Source organism: Lingula anatina, chromosome 1 (assembly GCF_051362555.1).
Source record: "Lingula anatina isolate TDL-2025a chromosome 1, LinAna3.0, whole genome shotgun sequence".
Classification (NCBI taxonomy): Eukaryota; Metazoa; Brachiopoda; class Lingulata; order Lingulida; family Lingulidae; genus Lingula; species Lingula anatina.
Window position 1 is genome coordinate 20,963,120 of NC_141767.1, and position 14,412 is coordinate 20,977,531.

General features: G+C 37.4%; 2 protein-coding genes across 8 annotated transcripts in view; one reads left to right on the forward strand and one right to left on the reverse strand.

Annotated features, from left to right (window-relative positions):
• LOC106168772 (protein mono-ADP-ribosyltransferase PARP14) overlaps positions 1–14,412 on the reverse strand; it is a 51,870-nt gene that overhangs the window by 23,890 nt on the left and 13,568 nt on the right. For 3 of the 4 annotated variants that reach the window (XM_087002552.1, XM_087002551.1, XM_087002549.1), the window contains exons 1-5: positions 2,735–3,047; positions 2,117–2,241; positions 1,752–1,893; positions 1,310–1,504; positions 630–806 (exon numbers count right to left, since the gene is read on the reverse strand). In XM_087002552.1, the coding sequence (XP_086858678.1) occupies positions 630–806; positions 1,310–1,504; positions 1,752–1,893; positions 2,117–2,241; positions 2,735–2,975 (880 nt within the window). In that variant the 5' untranslated portion in view covers positions 2,976–3,047. Of the gene's footprint in view, positions 1–629; positions 807–1,309; positions 1,505–1,751; positions 1,894–2,116; positions 2,242–2,734; positions 3,048–14,412 lie in introns of those variants that run through there. The other variant, XM_087002550.1, reaches the window with a different exon arrangement.
• Positions 3,070–14,412, forward strand: part of LOC106168751 (protein mono-ADP-ribosyltransferase PARP15-like) — a 43,346-nt gene continuing 32,003 nt past the window's right edge. For 2 of the 4 annotated variants that reach the window (XM_087002554.1, XM_087002556.1), the window contains exon 1: positions 3,075–3,233. Coding sequence is in view for 1 of the 4 variants with exons in the window: in XM_087002553.1 (XP_086858679.1) it covers positions 3,647–3,851; positions 7,243–7,313; positions 11,186–12,533; positions 12,954–13,639; positions 13,805–14,022 (2,528 nt within the window). In the remaining 3 variants the exon portion in view is untranslated. Of the gene's footprint in view, positions 3,234–3,638; positions 3,852–7,242; positions 7,314–11,185; positions 12,534–12,953; positions 13,640–13,804; positions 14,023–14,412 lie in introns of all 4 variants that reach the window. The other 2 variants (XM_087002553.1, XM_087002557.1) reach the window with 2 other exon arrangements.

A 14,412-nucleotide genomic window follows, 5' to 3' on the forward strand; every position in this document is an offset into this window, starting at 1 on the left:
TATTACAACCCAACATATTATTTCCCCTTATTTTTATTTTCAAGGTGCGTGTCAGTACGCTTTTCACAGTATCATACCCCGGAACAAATTTTGAGATGAGATACACTACTTTCACACACCCCTCAGAACCATCGCTATCACATCCCGTACTAGGCAAGAGCGGTGTTGCATCTGATAGCAGGTACTGATGTACACCTTGAAAACAGGTAGTCTGATTTACCAGTGAACTCAAGATCATTCGGTGCCAAGTCTGGTAGTTGGGTAGGCCTGATGTTGTATAACACAAAATATATACAGACTTCAATTAAAAAATGAAAATGACTCTGTTGTTATATATGATAATTATATTATTTAAAAATTATTTACTTAACAGGCTGTTAATAAACTGGATTATAAATGGTATTATTTTTCAGAGTTCCTGAAAACAATTATATAAGTTTCTTCTCAATCCATATAGCATGTCAACAAACAATAATAATTAAGTTCAATCATACCACTGTGTTCATAGCTGTCATACACATCCTATTAAATAAACTGTTTCTTGGGTAATGGATGGAATTAATCAACATTTCATTAAAATATCCTTTAATCAATATTTCACATAACAAAATTAAACAGAAAACAAATACCTGCAGGATCCTTGTACACAAAGCGAGCCACCCTCATCTGTGTGTTGTAATCAAAACTTTTCATGACTCCACCACCAGAGGGAAATTCATTCTCAAAGTACTGCTTTATAGCATTCCTTGTTGTTTGTGGAGTAAATCCCTGCACTGTTATCAGACAGTTGTACATCTTGAGGTTCCCTAAAAATACAAACAATATTTATAAAACATGTCATTTCAGTGAACGGTTATTGTGATTTTAATGACTAAAAAATTTGCCTTTCTTTAAACATTCTATTTAAAGTGGTATTTTATATTTAAATAGGTGATGTTATCATTAATTATCCAGCTCAAAAAGTCACAGTTTTTGCAAGTTTACAAATATTTCTGTTTTAATTAGGCCAAGTAACAAAGCCAAATGATATAAACTTGCAAGCTCATATTAGTTTTTAAGTATGAAATTATATAATGTTATATAATGTCAATGCATGCACCTGTAATGTCTATAGATATTTTTCTGTTTTGCTTAATACTTGTCCAAAAAACATCCATCCATTCACCAGCATGTCAGCTTGTCCATCAATCCATCCATCAATATGTCTATCCTTACTTATAAACTCATTTTGGCTTTTTTTCATAAGAATAACTGCTGCATTCTTTTAAATATAAATATAATAAAAATGTCATGAGTACATGTTACATACCTGGGTCCACTGAATGAGATACAGCTTGATATGGAGGCGGAGGATATGTCGGACTTACAGGTACATTCCAGATAGGGACACCTGTAGGACCAGCTGGTGACTGACCATAGCCATGATAACCGTATCCTGGGCTGAAGACAGGTCCTGATTGTGATGGGGTAGGTCCCATGTGATATCCCCAAGCACTATGAAAATCTTTAAATGCATGAAATCACCATTAAAAACAATTCTGTTTTACAGAATGAAATGAAAATACAAACTGAAATTTAAAGCAAAATTGAAAAGAATAAATTAAGATCATACAGACATATAGATCTACAGTACTAGTGTGCATATATGTATGTGAGTGTTTGTGTATTAATAAGAGAGAGAAAAAGAACAAAGAGAAATGAAAACGAATTATTATAAATTATACACTTATCCGTACTACATGTACATGTACCTCCTGCAGCTGGAGATGCCAAGGTTGGTGCAGCATAATCAGGCCTCCATGCATACTTTGGTTGAGTTTGAGCAGGATCAAAGGGAGCATTGAAGGAAGCAGGGGTACCTTTTTCTAAGTGAGATGATTGATGTTCCATTTCCTGAAATGAATTATCCATACAACAGGCATGGCAATCCAATGTTTCATGGAAAAATCAAGATATTTTCAAATGCCAATTAGCTGCCTACGTACTTACTATTAAAATGAATGAATCTGTAGGACAACTGACTGTCAACATTGTTGACACCAAAAAGAAAAAGATGTACATTAGGCATGAGTAACAGTATGATCGCTTACCATTAAAAAACAAAATTGACCCGTACCTTTTTTTCCTCCATTTCCTGGATCATTTTTATTGCCAAATCTTCTGGGCATTCTGACAGACTAGTAAATAAATGTCTACTCTCCATTGGGTGCTGAAGGTGTCTTTGTGAGATATTCTCTCTCACTGTAATTGAAATAAAAAGAGGGATATATGTACTGTAGGTATATGGCAATGTTTTTTTTTTCATCACCTATAGTTACCAGCTAAACAATATGTACTACAGGGAATGGGAATACAAAATGCAGATTAAAAAAATAATTAGTGAATGTCCCCATCTTGTCCAGAAGATTTAAATCTTTAAAAGAGAATATATCCTCCTCAAAGGAAAAGTTACCATCCTTAGCAATACCTTAAATAGTTTGTGCTGCATTACCGGGTACTTAGGAATGTAGAGAAAACATTGCCTCGGCATTTGACCTAATACATGTAAAGCTGACTATTATTCGAGGTAATTGTATAAAACTGATTCGAACTACATCTACCATTTTGAACAGCGCGTTCACATGTGATATACAACTGTACGCGTGTTTGCTTGTCTGATTCATACACGAAGAAAACGAATTGCAAAAATACTATGTAATAAATGTGTATTATAGTCTACGAAAACAGCCATTACCATGCTTGTCACTGAATATGACCACTGCCTCTTTCTCTTTAGTACATACAACATGGCGGACTTCACCTCCGCCCAAGCGACGGCATTCTTCCTGAAAAAAATTGAGCAGAGACTTCGGGCTGGTGTCCACGGAAACCCCGCTCACGCGGAGACAGCATTCAGACACAACCCCAGCGTCAGTATTCGTCTCCATCAGGTCGAATTTTTCATCTTTTTTCACTTTGAGCAAAGATGCTCGCATTACACGTAAGAAAAATTCCCAAAAATTTTACCCAGCGTGTACTTTCGATTTGTGCAGTCACGAGGCTGATAAAACCGGGGATTCCCCTGGTGACGTCAATTTCTACCATACTTTAACCAATGAGCAAAGCGAACGAAACGTCATCGCTTGTTATAACTTTTATTTGTAATTTGCGGAGTTTCCAGTTAGTGTCAATTTGCTCCAGCTGGAATAGAATTTGAGAAGATTTCCAGAGACCATTGAGAAAGGACAGTCTAGGTATGTTGTTGCTGTATTTATTAGTTGAATTTAGGGAGCTGTATTTGAAAAAATCCTACTTTATTTCTTTTATTTGGAATATCCAGGGTATCATGCAATCACCTGACGTGACGGCAAACAGAAAGTCAAACTGGCCACCATATTATCCCTTATGAAATGGGCTACGAAAGTTAAGAGGGTTCTGCACCAGTCAGAATTATCAGAATTATAAGGTTGGAGAAAGTTATTGTAGCGAGGGTCCTAGTAGTTGCAGTACTTGCTGTTGGGGAAGGGGGGTGGGGTGGATATACAAAGTTTAAGTTTCATAATGTGAATATGCTTTTCAATACGTGATGGCTCTTGTGCCATGTACAGTTTTGCATGCCAAGGCTTTATTAAAACAAATTGTGTTTTTATGTATTTTAGAAGAAAGAATGGAACCTGTGGATTCTAGGAATCAAGTACGTCACAAAAGCAACAAGTCCATTCTGGTGTTGGGTCTACCAAAGGCCATTACAGAGCAAAAGATAAAAATACACTTCCAGAAAAAGGGAAATGGTGGTGGTGATATTACTTCAGTTATTTACCCATTCAACAATCAAACAAATGCTGCTGTTGTAACATTTGTCAAGGGTGAAGGTAAGCATTCAGAATTATTTGCCAGAGATCAAAAGGTCTTTTGTCACAAAGTAAGAAAAAAAACTTATCTTATCCCTTCCTATGTCCTATATCCCCTTTCAATGCAATTGATGTAGAAATCCAATAAATTATTTTCTTCAAACTTATTGAAATGATTCTAAGCACTTAAATTACATTTAAGTGCTCCTAAATGCCCTACAATACATATAGATTAACTTGTTTCTTGTGTCTTAGTCCAAGGGTCAAATATGGTGACCCACTACAAAGCTTGCTGTCTAATCTGATAATAAACACTGAATAGATATCACCCAGATAGCAAACAGTGGTCGCGCCAACATTGGCCCGATGACTTTGCCTCCATCGGGCCAACGTTGGCAGTCAACGTCGGTTCGAGGTCGACGTGTCTGGCGGTGCGCTATCGGGCCACCGGTGGTCTGCCACCCTTTTGCCAACATCGCACCGACGCTGGGCAGACATTTTTATGGATAACTGGTGGTCAGCCACTGTTATGCGGACCATTTGCCAACTTCGCACCTACGTTTGGCCAACGTCATTATGAGCTATTACTATCACTGGTTGGCTACTGTTATGTTATTGGTGTTTCGTCATGATAACCCTCTCACTTAAGTGAAAAACTCATGTATGCCTAAAATATGAATGACAATGTGAATCATGTTTTGTGAAGAAACATCTTTATAAATCTAAATGAGTTATCTACAGAAACATCTTTATAAATCTAAATTAGTTATCTGTATATTATTAATGTCTATTTATTCTTTCCTAGAATTAATTAACACTAGAGCACGATGGTTAACTCAGTATAATAATTAAGCCAATTAAGATTTACGTCACTTATCAGTTATCAATATTGGTTATTCCGGGTGAGTTTCGAGAATTAAAAAGTTTATAATCCAAATCGCTCTAATGCGACTAACTCCGATTCTCTTTTAGGCACTGAGTTCCAACTATCGGAATGATCCATGATATTTGTGGAATGTTTCTCAAAAGCAATTAAAACTGTAAACGTAATTCTGACATTGCTATCAGTTATCACATCGTTAACCGGTTGTTTCCGTATTGCCGGCACATTGGCGACAGTGAATAAAATCTGCTGCTACACTTGATCCATGAACGATTCCCATCTGAGGAGACAAGGGTATTTGTGCTGTGTCTGGGCTTCTTCTCTCTCTGTAAAGAGAATAGAAATAATTAGAAAAACTTAAACTTAGAGGGATAATAACTCTTTGTATGAGATCTATATTTCACAATAAAAACTTTGTGAATAACTCATAGAAATATAATATATTCTGTTTTACCACAAAAATGGCAGTTATAGCTATTATTCTGATATCTGAGCTTGTCTTTAGACCACGTGACCTCCATTGATGGCTATACTCAGCTGTTAAAATCATTTAAGAAAAACCAAACTTTTTAGAAAAAAAAAAGGGACTAACTTTGAATGTAAACATGGATTGTTATTCTTACCTCCAAAGGGTCGGAGATGTATGAAGGTGCAGGTCCATGTATAGCGTTGTAAACCTCAAGTGCAAGCATACGTAGACTGTTCAAGTACAGAGTGCTGAGGCTTGACATATTTAAAAGCTCGTCGTAACTGCTTGTGTGGTTGTCGTAGACAAATCTTAGACCCCTTTCCTGTATCTTTTCTAATTTTTTCATATTTCCCTCACCACAAAAGTGCCATTCTAACAGACAATAATTAAAGTTTGATAATGTAAAGTGCCTGAAAATGGCAAGACGACTTGGGACAGAGACAAGGCAATGAGAGTCCCCTCCCATGCCAAGCCTGTTGAACCCTTACGAAAAAGTCCTATAGGATCCTATAAGATCCTATAGGATTCTATAGGAAATTGGCCCAAAATCTTATAGGATCCTATAGGACTTTTTCGTTAGGAAATGAACATTGGCAGAGAGGTTGGCAACCTCCTTAGCACTAAATCCCCTCAGGCTGGTCTGGTACTTCAGCTGTGAAATAAAAAAAGATCACAGTACTCATTTTGATGGACATTTTATGGGCATCATAAATTTTAAAAATCATAACCCAACATCGCACTGACGTCAGCTCAAGTGTGCCACGTAGCGCGTCATCTACATGCATGCACCTATGGTCACTGTATATCATAACTTTAACCTGTCTTAGACTCATGTCTCTCAATAAATTTACATTTAAGTTAAAGTTTGTTCGATATAGCATCTCATTGAGCGTATGCAGCTGGTACTGGTATTGTATATAATTTTCCTGCATTCCAGCTATTAGGCCCTAATATCGACGGTGTACTCCAAAGTACAAACAAAAATACTAGAGAGTGCCCTAATTCATTCTTATAAAATGTTATACATGAATTTTGGAGTTAAAATGGCATTCAATGCAGCTATGATAAACAAATTATAGACAGGTTTGTTTGTTTTCTTTAAATTATATACAAAAAATAAATCTCTATCCATAGTTCGAAATTTATAAACACTTTAAAGTAAATGCTTACCTAACAATCTTAGTGAAAGTTTAGAAAATTCAAATTGATGTTAACTTCACTGAAACAGCTCTATGGCTGCTTGCTGGAGGTGACCTAGATTTGAAATTTGCTGCTTAGTGCAAATCAAGCACAGCTGGTGAGCCACCGTTATACCGAACGTCGGGCCAATGGCGTGAAGCAGTCGTTGGCTCGACGTCAGGCCGCCAGTAGTGGCCCGACAATGACTGCCGACCGCAACAGTGCCAAGCAAGGCTGATGTCAGCGCGACCACTTCTTGCTATCTGGGCACATGGGGGTCAAGTGGGTCGGCCATATTTGACCCTGCAGCTATAGTTAGTCCCCTATTCTTAATGAAGCCTTATACACCTTATTGTACCACCAGCATTTTTCTATTTTTTATTTTGCATTTTACAGAGCTTGTCAAGCGCAACACTGGAAGTGGTGTCCATTTTTTTGTTTACCATACCATTTACAATTTGCGCTATATATCAAAGAGTACAACGTTGCAATATTCAGTGGTGAAAACAAAATGGGGAAATTACTCCAAAATTAGCAGAGATACACCCTTAGTTACTTTTTGTCATGAACCGCACTTCACAAATTTGGAATAAAACTTATTTAAATTTTTACCCATGATTTTGTTTTAAATGGTAATTTTCAACAAAAATATTAAGAACTTTTGTTTACTGCATTTTGTAGAGCTTGTCAAGCTCAACACTGGAGGTGGTGTTCCTTTTTTTGTTTTTCTATATGAATGCACTTACTCCAGCTGGTGGTACAATACCCGGAGGCAGTATCGCTTGTCTGATCCTCAAGTTCTTATTTCTTGTTATCAACTCAGTTATGATAATTTGTAAATGCCTTTTAAAGTGTAATTTTTATCAATCTTTGTTTTTTAGTTTTGGAAACCATTTTCAAGTATCACCATACAATCTTAGAGACCCCTGTTCAGATTCACTATTTCCAACAGGTAATTTATTAGAATTATGTTAAACTTTGTTTGCATACAGTACAACATGAGTCGCTCACTGTATGCAGCATACAAGAGCGTTATTGTCCAAGTGTATCTGTGATACAATTATACTAGTACTCTTGACTGTCACATACAGTAGATGATGAGTATAGTTACTGTACATAGTAACTGACTTATCCCACCACTGGCATTTGCATCAGTAGAAAAATTGCACCTGTATTTCTCTTAGAAGGTACTGAAGCATGCACTAAATAATGCACCGTCCACGAGCCTGATATAAAAAACAGAATGGCGTGCGACAGCGAGGCATACTATTGTGTATATATATCAGGTGAGGGGGTAACAGTGCATTATTTGTCATATATACAAAGGGAAATTGCGTATGCTCCCCAATCAAAACCCCTGTCTTTGAATAGAACACACTGATATCACCGGCTTAGGGTAATAAAGAATGGACTTTCCCCAAAAATTTCTGTCTAAATTTCCGTCCAATCATTTTCACTTGTGTGAATGGTTTGTGGTTGCATGTGTATTGGCAGAGACATGGGTATTTAGTTTTCCGTGAGTAGTTTTTTTTTTTCCTGCCCATCTCCTGCACGTGGCAGTCACTTCCTGACCTTCATTGTTCGGCAAAGCCAAATGACAGAGCAACATGCCAGAAGTGGACAAGCAGCCAAGTTTTGTACATTTTTCCGACGTATCGTACGACAAATTTCTAATGGCAAGTCAAAGGCAGAAAAAAATATTTGGACAATACGAACGAAGCAGCAGTTTTCTGATATATCGGACGATTAACTCATTAGCACAAGTCAAAAGGCAGAGAAATCTCACTTTGAAACTGTGGAACAATATTCTGACATTTCAAACGACCAATTTATTAAGCACAAGCCAAAAGGCAGAAATGTATTATTTAGATGCAAAACAGCAGCAGCAGCAGGCTTCCTCGCCTGAGGTGAAGGTACATATAACAAAATACACATTATTCATTTATATATTTTTTGTTTCCATATGTATTACCTCTACATAATGATAGGATACAATGCATACAATGTATGTACCCAGGCATTTGATTATGAACGGACGAGATTCGGTGCTTTTGAAAAATGTGAAAATTAACATATTTGGCAAAATGTCTTCTCTTATAATATTATTCTGTTTTAAGGAGGAGAATGGCAGTAAAAGGTTAGCTTTACCAGCAACAGATGAGGAAATGGAGCTACGCTAAAAAGCAAGCTTATCTAAGAAAACTTTGGGTCATAACATGTGAGCACTCAATACATGGAATTAGCGGGCAGTGGCACAAAACAACACACACGGTTGTCAAGGAAACAACATTGCCATTAATAAATGGAATAAAATACTGAAACCACTGACAAATCTCTCTGGCAAAGAACTTCATTACTGGATATCTAATTAATGGGAGTGATGGTCCAACACAGCTGAAAATATGCACTCAGATGTGCAGATGAAAGTGAAACACCAACAGATTCCTCTTTCAGTAGATTAACTGATTTAACATAACAGCCAGTTGTATTTCAAAACTGCACTTTCCAATTTCATTAAAATATAAATTAAATGCCTAATGTTGTTTCTTTCTGGTTTTTTCATTTTCAGTGACCATTTGTGTAAATTTCAAGGAAAATGGAGATATCAAGCTTTTTTCGCGGATTTTACTGGGTCCCTGTGAGACACGCTATCATAAAGAGCGAGCGAAGTGAGCATATGATAGCGGGTCGATTGAACCGTATTGTTTGTGTGAACTGAACCATGTTACTGCTATTGAGCGGGCAGTAACAATGATATCGGTCCCTGCAATCCTTTTGTTTTAATATCAATCCTGTGGTTTGTATATTTAAATACAGTTAAATGTGATAACAGTGATGTAGATAACAGGGGTAGCGATCTTCTAAACCGGCCAAGATATACCAACATGTTACATATCAATAGAAAGCTTATTTCAACAGCTCTTCATTTCATATCCTTATTTTATTATGTAATCGTTACGTAATGAGATATAATGCTTAATAGGTGTGCTCAACATGATCTTTACACCTTAAAAACTAGAAGTCCACTACAAATGGACATGTGTAGACAGCTTGACTCGTGAGCCCTCATAGGGATCAACAAGAATGCGCCTCAAATTAGCGATATGTGGTAAATTAGCAGAGATATCAAAATAAACTTGGTTTCCAGTTCAACGAGACCCCCTAGCCTAACTAAAGCATGCCTAAGTTAAAAACGGAGCTGATGTTATGAAATCCCAGACACATACTTTCAGACAAACCTTAGATCTAACGAATGAATACCAGCTTTCATCGGTTGAGAGTTCTAATTAATTTTGACACTGGTCTAAATCGTTCTCTTGAAGCCATAAACTGAAGCCGAGAAATCAGCCTTTTAGTGCTCCCCGGAGATTCCAACGTTATATAATCAGTGAGCTGCATTGGCAAGCTGAGAAATTTAGTTATTTATACTGGTTCAGCCCTCTACTCACTGCCTATGTAACTGTCACTATGTCTTTCATCCATTTTCAACATTATTATTGAACATTTTCAACCGGAGGCCCCCTCCATGTATTGACAGCAGCCACCATGTTAGTCGTGACGTCAGCCTTCTTCACCACGTGACACCTAGGGGGAGTGCCTTTGCCCATATACGTCTCATCTATATGTCTGCTTTTTAAAGCTTTAATAGATCGTCAGAATTAAGTTCACTGATAAATTCAAAATGAAAAGTATTGTTTGGCAAGTGAAAGCGCGACGTTACCCACAGAATGTGAAAGGTTAGCAGCAATCTAGTACGGGAAATATACAGCTGCACAGTGGAGCTGCCAATCAAACACATATATGGACAAGTGTGACCTACTTTAAAACTCAGACATGCTACCACAGGGGTAAATCAGCAATTAGGCTAAAATTACGGGTTTATTTGTAAACTTCCATTATTTTAAGATAGGCTGATATGTAGTTGATATTTCATCTAACTAATACTGACAAATTCAGAAAAACACCCAAATTTTGACAATTTACTGTTATCTACATCCTTAAATACAGTTAAATGTGTGCCTTTTGTATTTGAAATACAAGTGCAATTTTTCTGTTTGAAGTGCAGGTTGTGGAATATAATGTAGGATTTTCTTGGTAGTATATTATAAAAATAAGAGTGTCTCAGATACCACATTAATGGGAACACTCTTAGCATTAATTTTATTTTCCTCCAGTTGATCTTTTGTAAAGTTACATTGCGTAATTATAAAAATGTGATGACTCGAAAACTTAGATAGAAGATAAATTTCCCTTATTTCTGTGTGGACAGCCTGCTCTAATCTCTCAGATGCCTGTGACAGCCACAAGATTCCTTGTCAAAATTGAGCTTTACAACAGAAATAGATTGTGTATATAATATGGTATTAAACTGTAAAAGCAGAAGTAGTGTCCGACAATTTGGCACTGGAATGAAACGAAAAATTATTTTTGAGGAAAGAAAAATAATTGTTTTTCTCTGTCACATCCAAAAAATAATTATTTCATCATACGACCTCTCACATGGCTGTAAGACCACATTCAGATTCACATATCTTGCTCTCTGAGTGGGTCAAACTCTACAGGTGATGCATCCTAATAGGGAAATCAGTGGAGTCAGCTTTTATTGTCAAACATGCCTCCTTGAGCAGCAGCTAGGGTTTTTTTAACTATTGCTGATTAAGCTGATCACTGATTGCACTTTAGTGAGTATGTTGTATACCCAGCAGAGTTGGACTGAAAATGAATTCTGAATTCTCCTCAATATATCACATTAGATTTTAAAGATGTATTGTGTTACAGTAATGGAAATATAATGTTAGATATTGTGTGTTCATGCACTTTCAGGTATTCTCTGAAGTTCAAGCCATAATTGATTGTGAATCACCCATTGCTGACCAACTACTTGATGTCCTCAATTCATCTTCTCAAAATTTACAAGAAGAATGTTGTGTTAAAGTGATACATGAGGAAAGCAGTAGGAAATTGATAGGGAATTGGTATCAAGTGAGAAATGCCCACCAATATCTGTGGAAGAAATATCTTGAGAGTCTTCAGTTAAAGGCCTGTCCGAAAGAAGAAAAAAGCTGTGAGGTTCACACTCCTTTATATGGTCAGAATGGAGAGTCAGGTGATGTGGCATCCCAACCTAACACAATGCTACAGGATCAAGGACATCATCTGGAGCAAAACTCACATGTTCACCAACAACAACATCAAGAACCTAACTGTGAGGACAAGGCTACATCTGAAAAAGACCAGACCCAGTCTGCTAATGGAAATGGAGGTGGTGGAACTGACGTTTTTGAAGTAATACATGGTCTTAATAAAGAGACCCATGCATATGTGATGTGGAAACACCAGAATAAACTCCCTATGGCTGATGGAGATATAGAGATTAAAGAGAAACTTACTGAAGATGGTAAATACCAAGTTGTAGTGGGTGCAGGAAGTCGGGCTAATTTGGACAAGGTACATGATGCATATGTTGAATGTTATCAAAAGACATATGGCTCTGTTAGAACTGAGAAAGTCCATGTTCCCCAAATCACTGTAAAAGAGCAGTGTGAAGTTATTGTTCAGGAGTTGATGAAGAGTTCTCAAGATGCACTCATTGGCTATGACCCTGATAAGCATGATTTCATCATTACTGCACCTATACAAGAAATGGATGGTCTGAAAAACAAATTACAGATGCAACCTTTTTCTGTGAATGGGAGTCAAGCGCAAAAGAGAAATCATAGGAAGTTGGCCGAAGCTCCATCTTTTCCTCCAAATTCTGAAAATTTTGTAACAAAGAGAGGACTGATGATACGCATTTACCAAGGTGACATTACAACCAGCAATTTGACAGCCATTGTAAATGCTGCCAATGAAAGACTTCAGCATGGGGGAGGAGTGGCAAGGGCCATTAAGGATGCTGCTGGGAAAGATTTCGACCACCAGTGTCAAGAAGCATTGAAAGAAAAGGGTTCATTTGGGGTTACAGATGTGTTGCACACGTCCACTGGGGGAGAGGGATCCAGATTGAAGTGCAGTTATGTCTTGCATGCAGTGGGCCCTCAATGGCATGACTACGTGGAGAAAGAAAGATGTGCTATTGAACTGCGGTGGACATTTTTCAATTGCCTGAAGTATGCAGGGGATCGAGATACTATTGGCGCGGAATCTGTGGCCATTCCGGCCATAAGTTCGGGTGAGTATTAAACTTGACACTACTGGCACTTACCAATTCTGAAATTTCCTTAGTTCATTATGGGGTTCATCATCACTTTTTTTATTTTTTTGGGGGGGGGAGGAGCAGGAGGTTATCTTATCTGCTATAGTTCTCCCAGTTAAGGCAGGGTATTGCAGTAAAAAGGATTTTAGGATGGTTGGCACTTTTTTTTTTTTTTTTTTTTGTATTACTCCATATAAAAATTAAAACTTGCTAAGTTTTGTTCCACTCTTAATTATTCCCATACTGTTACACACACCTGCATGGCTGTTGTTATACCTTTAAAATTTCTTATAGCATTATTTAATGTCTTTTATTTATATATATATATATATATATATATATATATATATATATATATATATATATAATTAATTAATTTCATGTCTCAAATTACAGGGATTTTTGGAGTTCCCAGGCAGGCAGTAGCACAGGCACTACTTGAAGCTGTTTTGGATTTTGATAGAGAACTCAAGCAGCACAGCACTCTTCAAGAAATCCACCTGGTTAACATTGCTCCTGACATAACTCATTTGATCACAAAGACATTTGTCAAGATTGGTGCCCCATACTGGAAGGACAATGCTTATTCTGAACCTTTGGCTGCACAGAATGGTTCCTTTGAAATGGGAGTTGAAGCAATGGAGGATGTTAAGTATCCTCCAGGTTATGGTACAGGCAATGACACCTGGAACCAACCCCCATCAAGTGCCCAGGAGAATCAAGCAGCTAACATACCCAATAAAACCCTACCTGGAGGTCAAGTTAATGAAAGTTTTGAGGGGGCCACTGCTAGCAACAAAGATGAGGGAACAAATGTAGATGCTTGCGTCATTTGTATGGATCCAATGGTCAACCCAAAGCACCTTGAGAAATGTGGCCATGTCTTTTGCACCAGCTGCATTGACAAGGCATTTAGGCTGAGTAAACCTGTCTGCCCAACCTGTGGAGCCATTTATGGAGTGATAAAGGGTAACCAGCCACCTGGGGACATGACTTACAGAACTTTTCCTTCCAGGCTGCCAGGTCATGAAGGCTATGGCACAATAGAGATAACTTATTCTTTTAAGGGTGGAAATCAGGGGGTAAATACTCATTTTCTTCCATAAATTGATTTAATTGACAAATCATAGTACTTGAATAATATATTTGTGAATATGTTATTAAAATATGTAATACTTCTTGCGTTAGAGAATTTTAATCTTGTGTTCCAATGAACTTTTGCCTAAAAGATACATGTATTGTTTTAGGAAGATCACCCTCATCCAGGCACTCGGTACAGAGGTATCACACGTGTGGCTTACCTGCCAGATTCACCAGAAGGCAGAAAGGTACTAAAACTGCTGCGCAAGGCATTTGATAACAAAGTGGTGTTTACTGTTGGAAGGTCCACTACCACTGGCAAAGAAGGGCAGATAACGTGGAATGATATTCACCATAAGACTAGCCAGTATGGCGGACCTACAAAGTAAGATTTAAGATTACAGGGGCGTAACCAGACCTTTAAAAATTGTACGCACAGATTTTTAAAATTCCCAGCAAAATGTAGACTAACGCAAGAGATGAAGGACAGCGTAATTACAGCATATGTACCACACATCGCAACTTAATTTCCATTAATAATAAAATCATCATTTAGTCAGAAATATTCTCGCAATTAAAAAAGAATCAGTATTCTTATTACCCAGAAGGTATATTTATTTAAAAGGAGGCTAGCTTCGCATATGTGGAACCCCCTTCGAATAATCCTGGATCCACCTCTGAGTTGAACTAACAAACGGTTTCATTCACCTTACATGTGGATGCATGGCTCCCAAAAACAACCAATTGTACGACACGACAGAGCTCTGATACATCT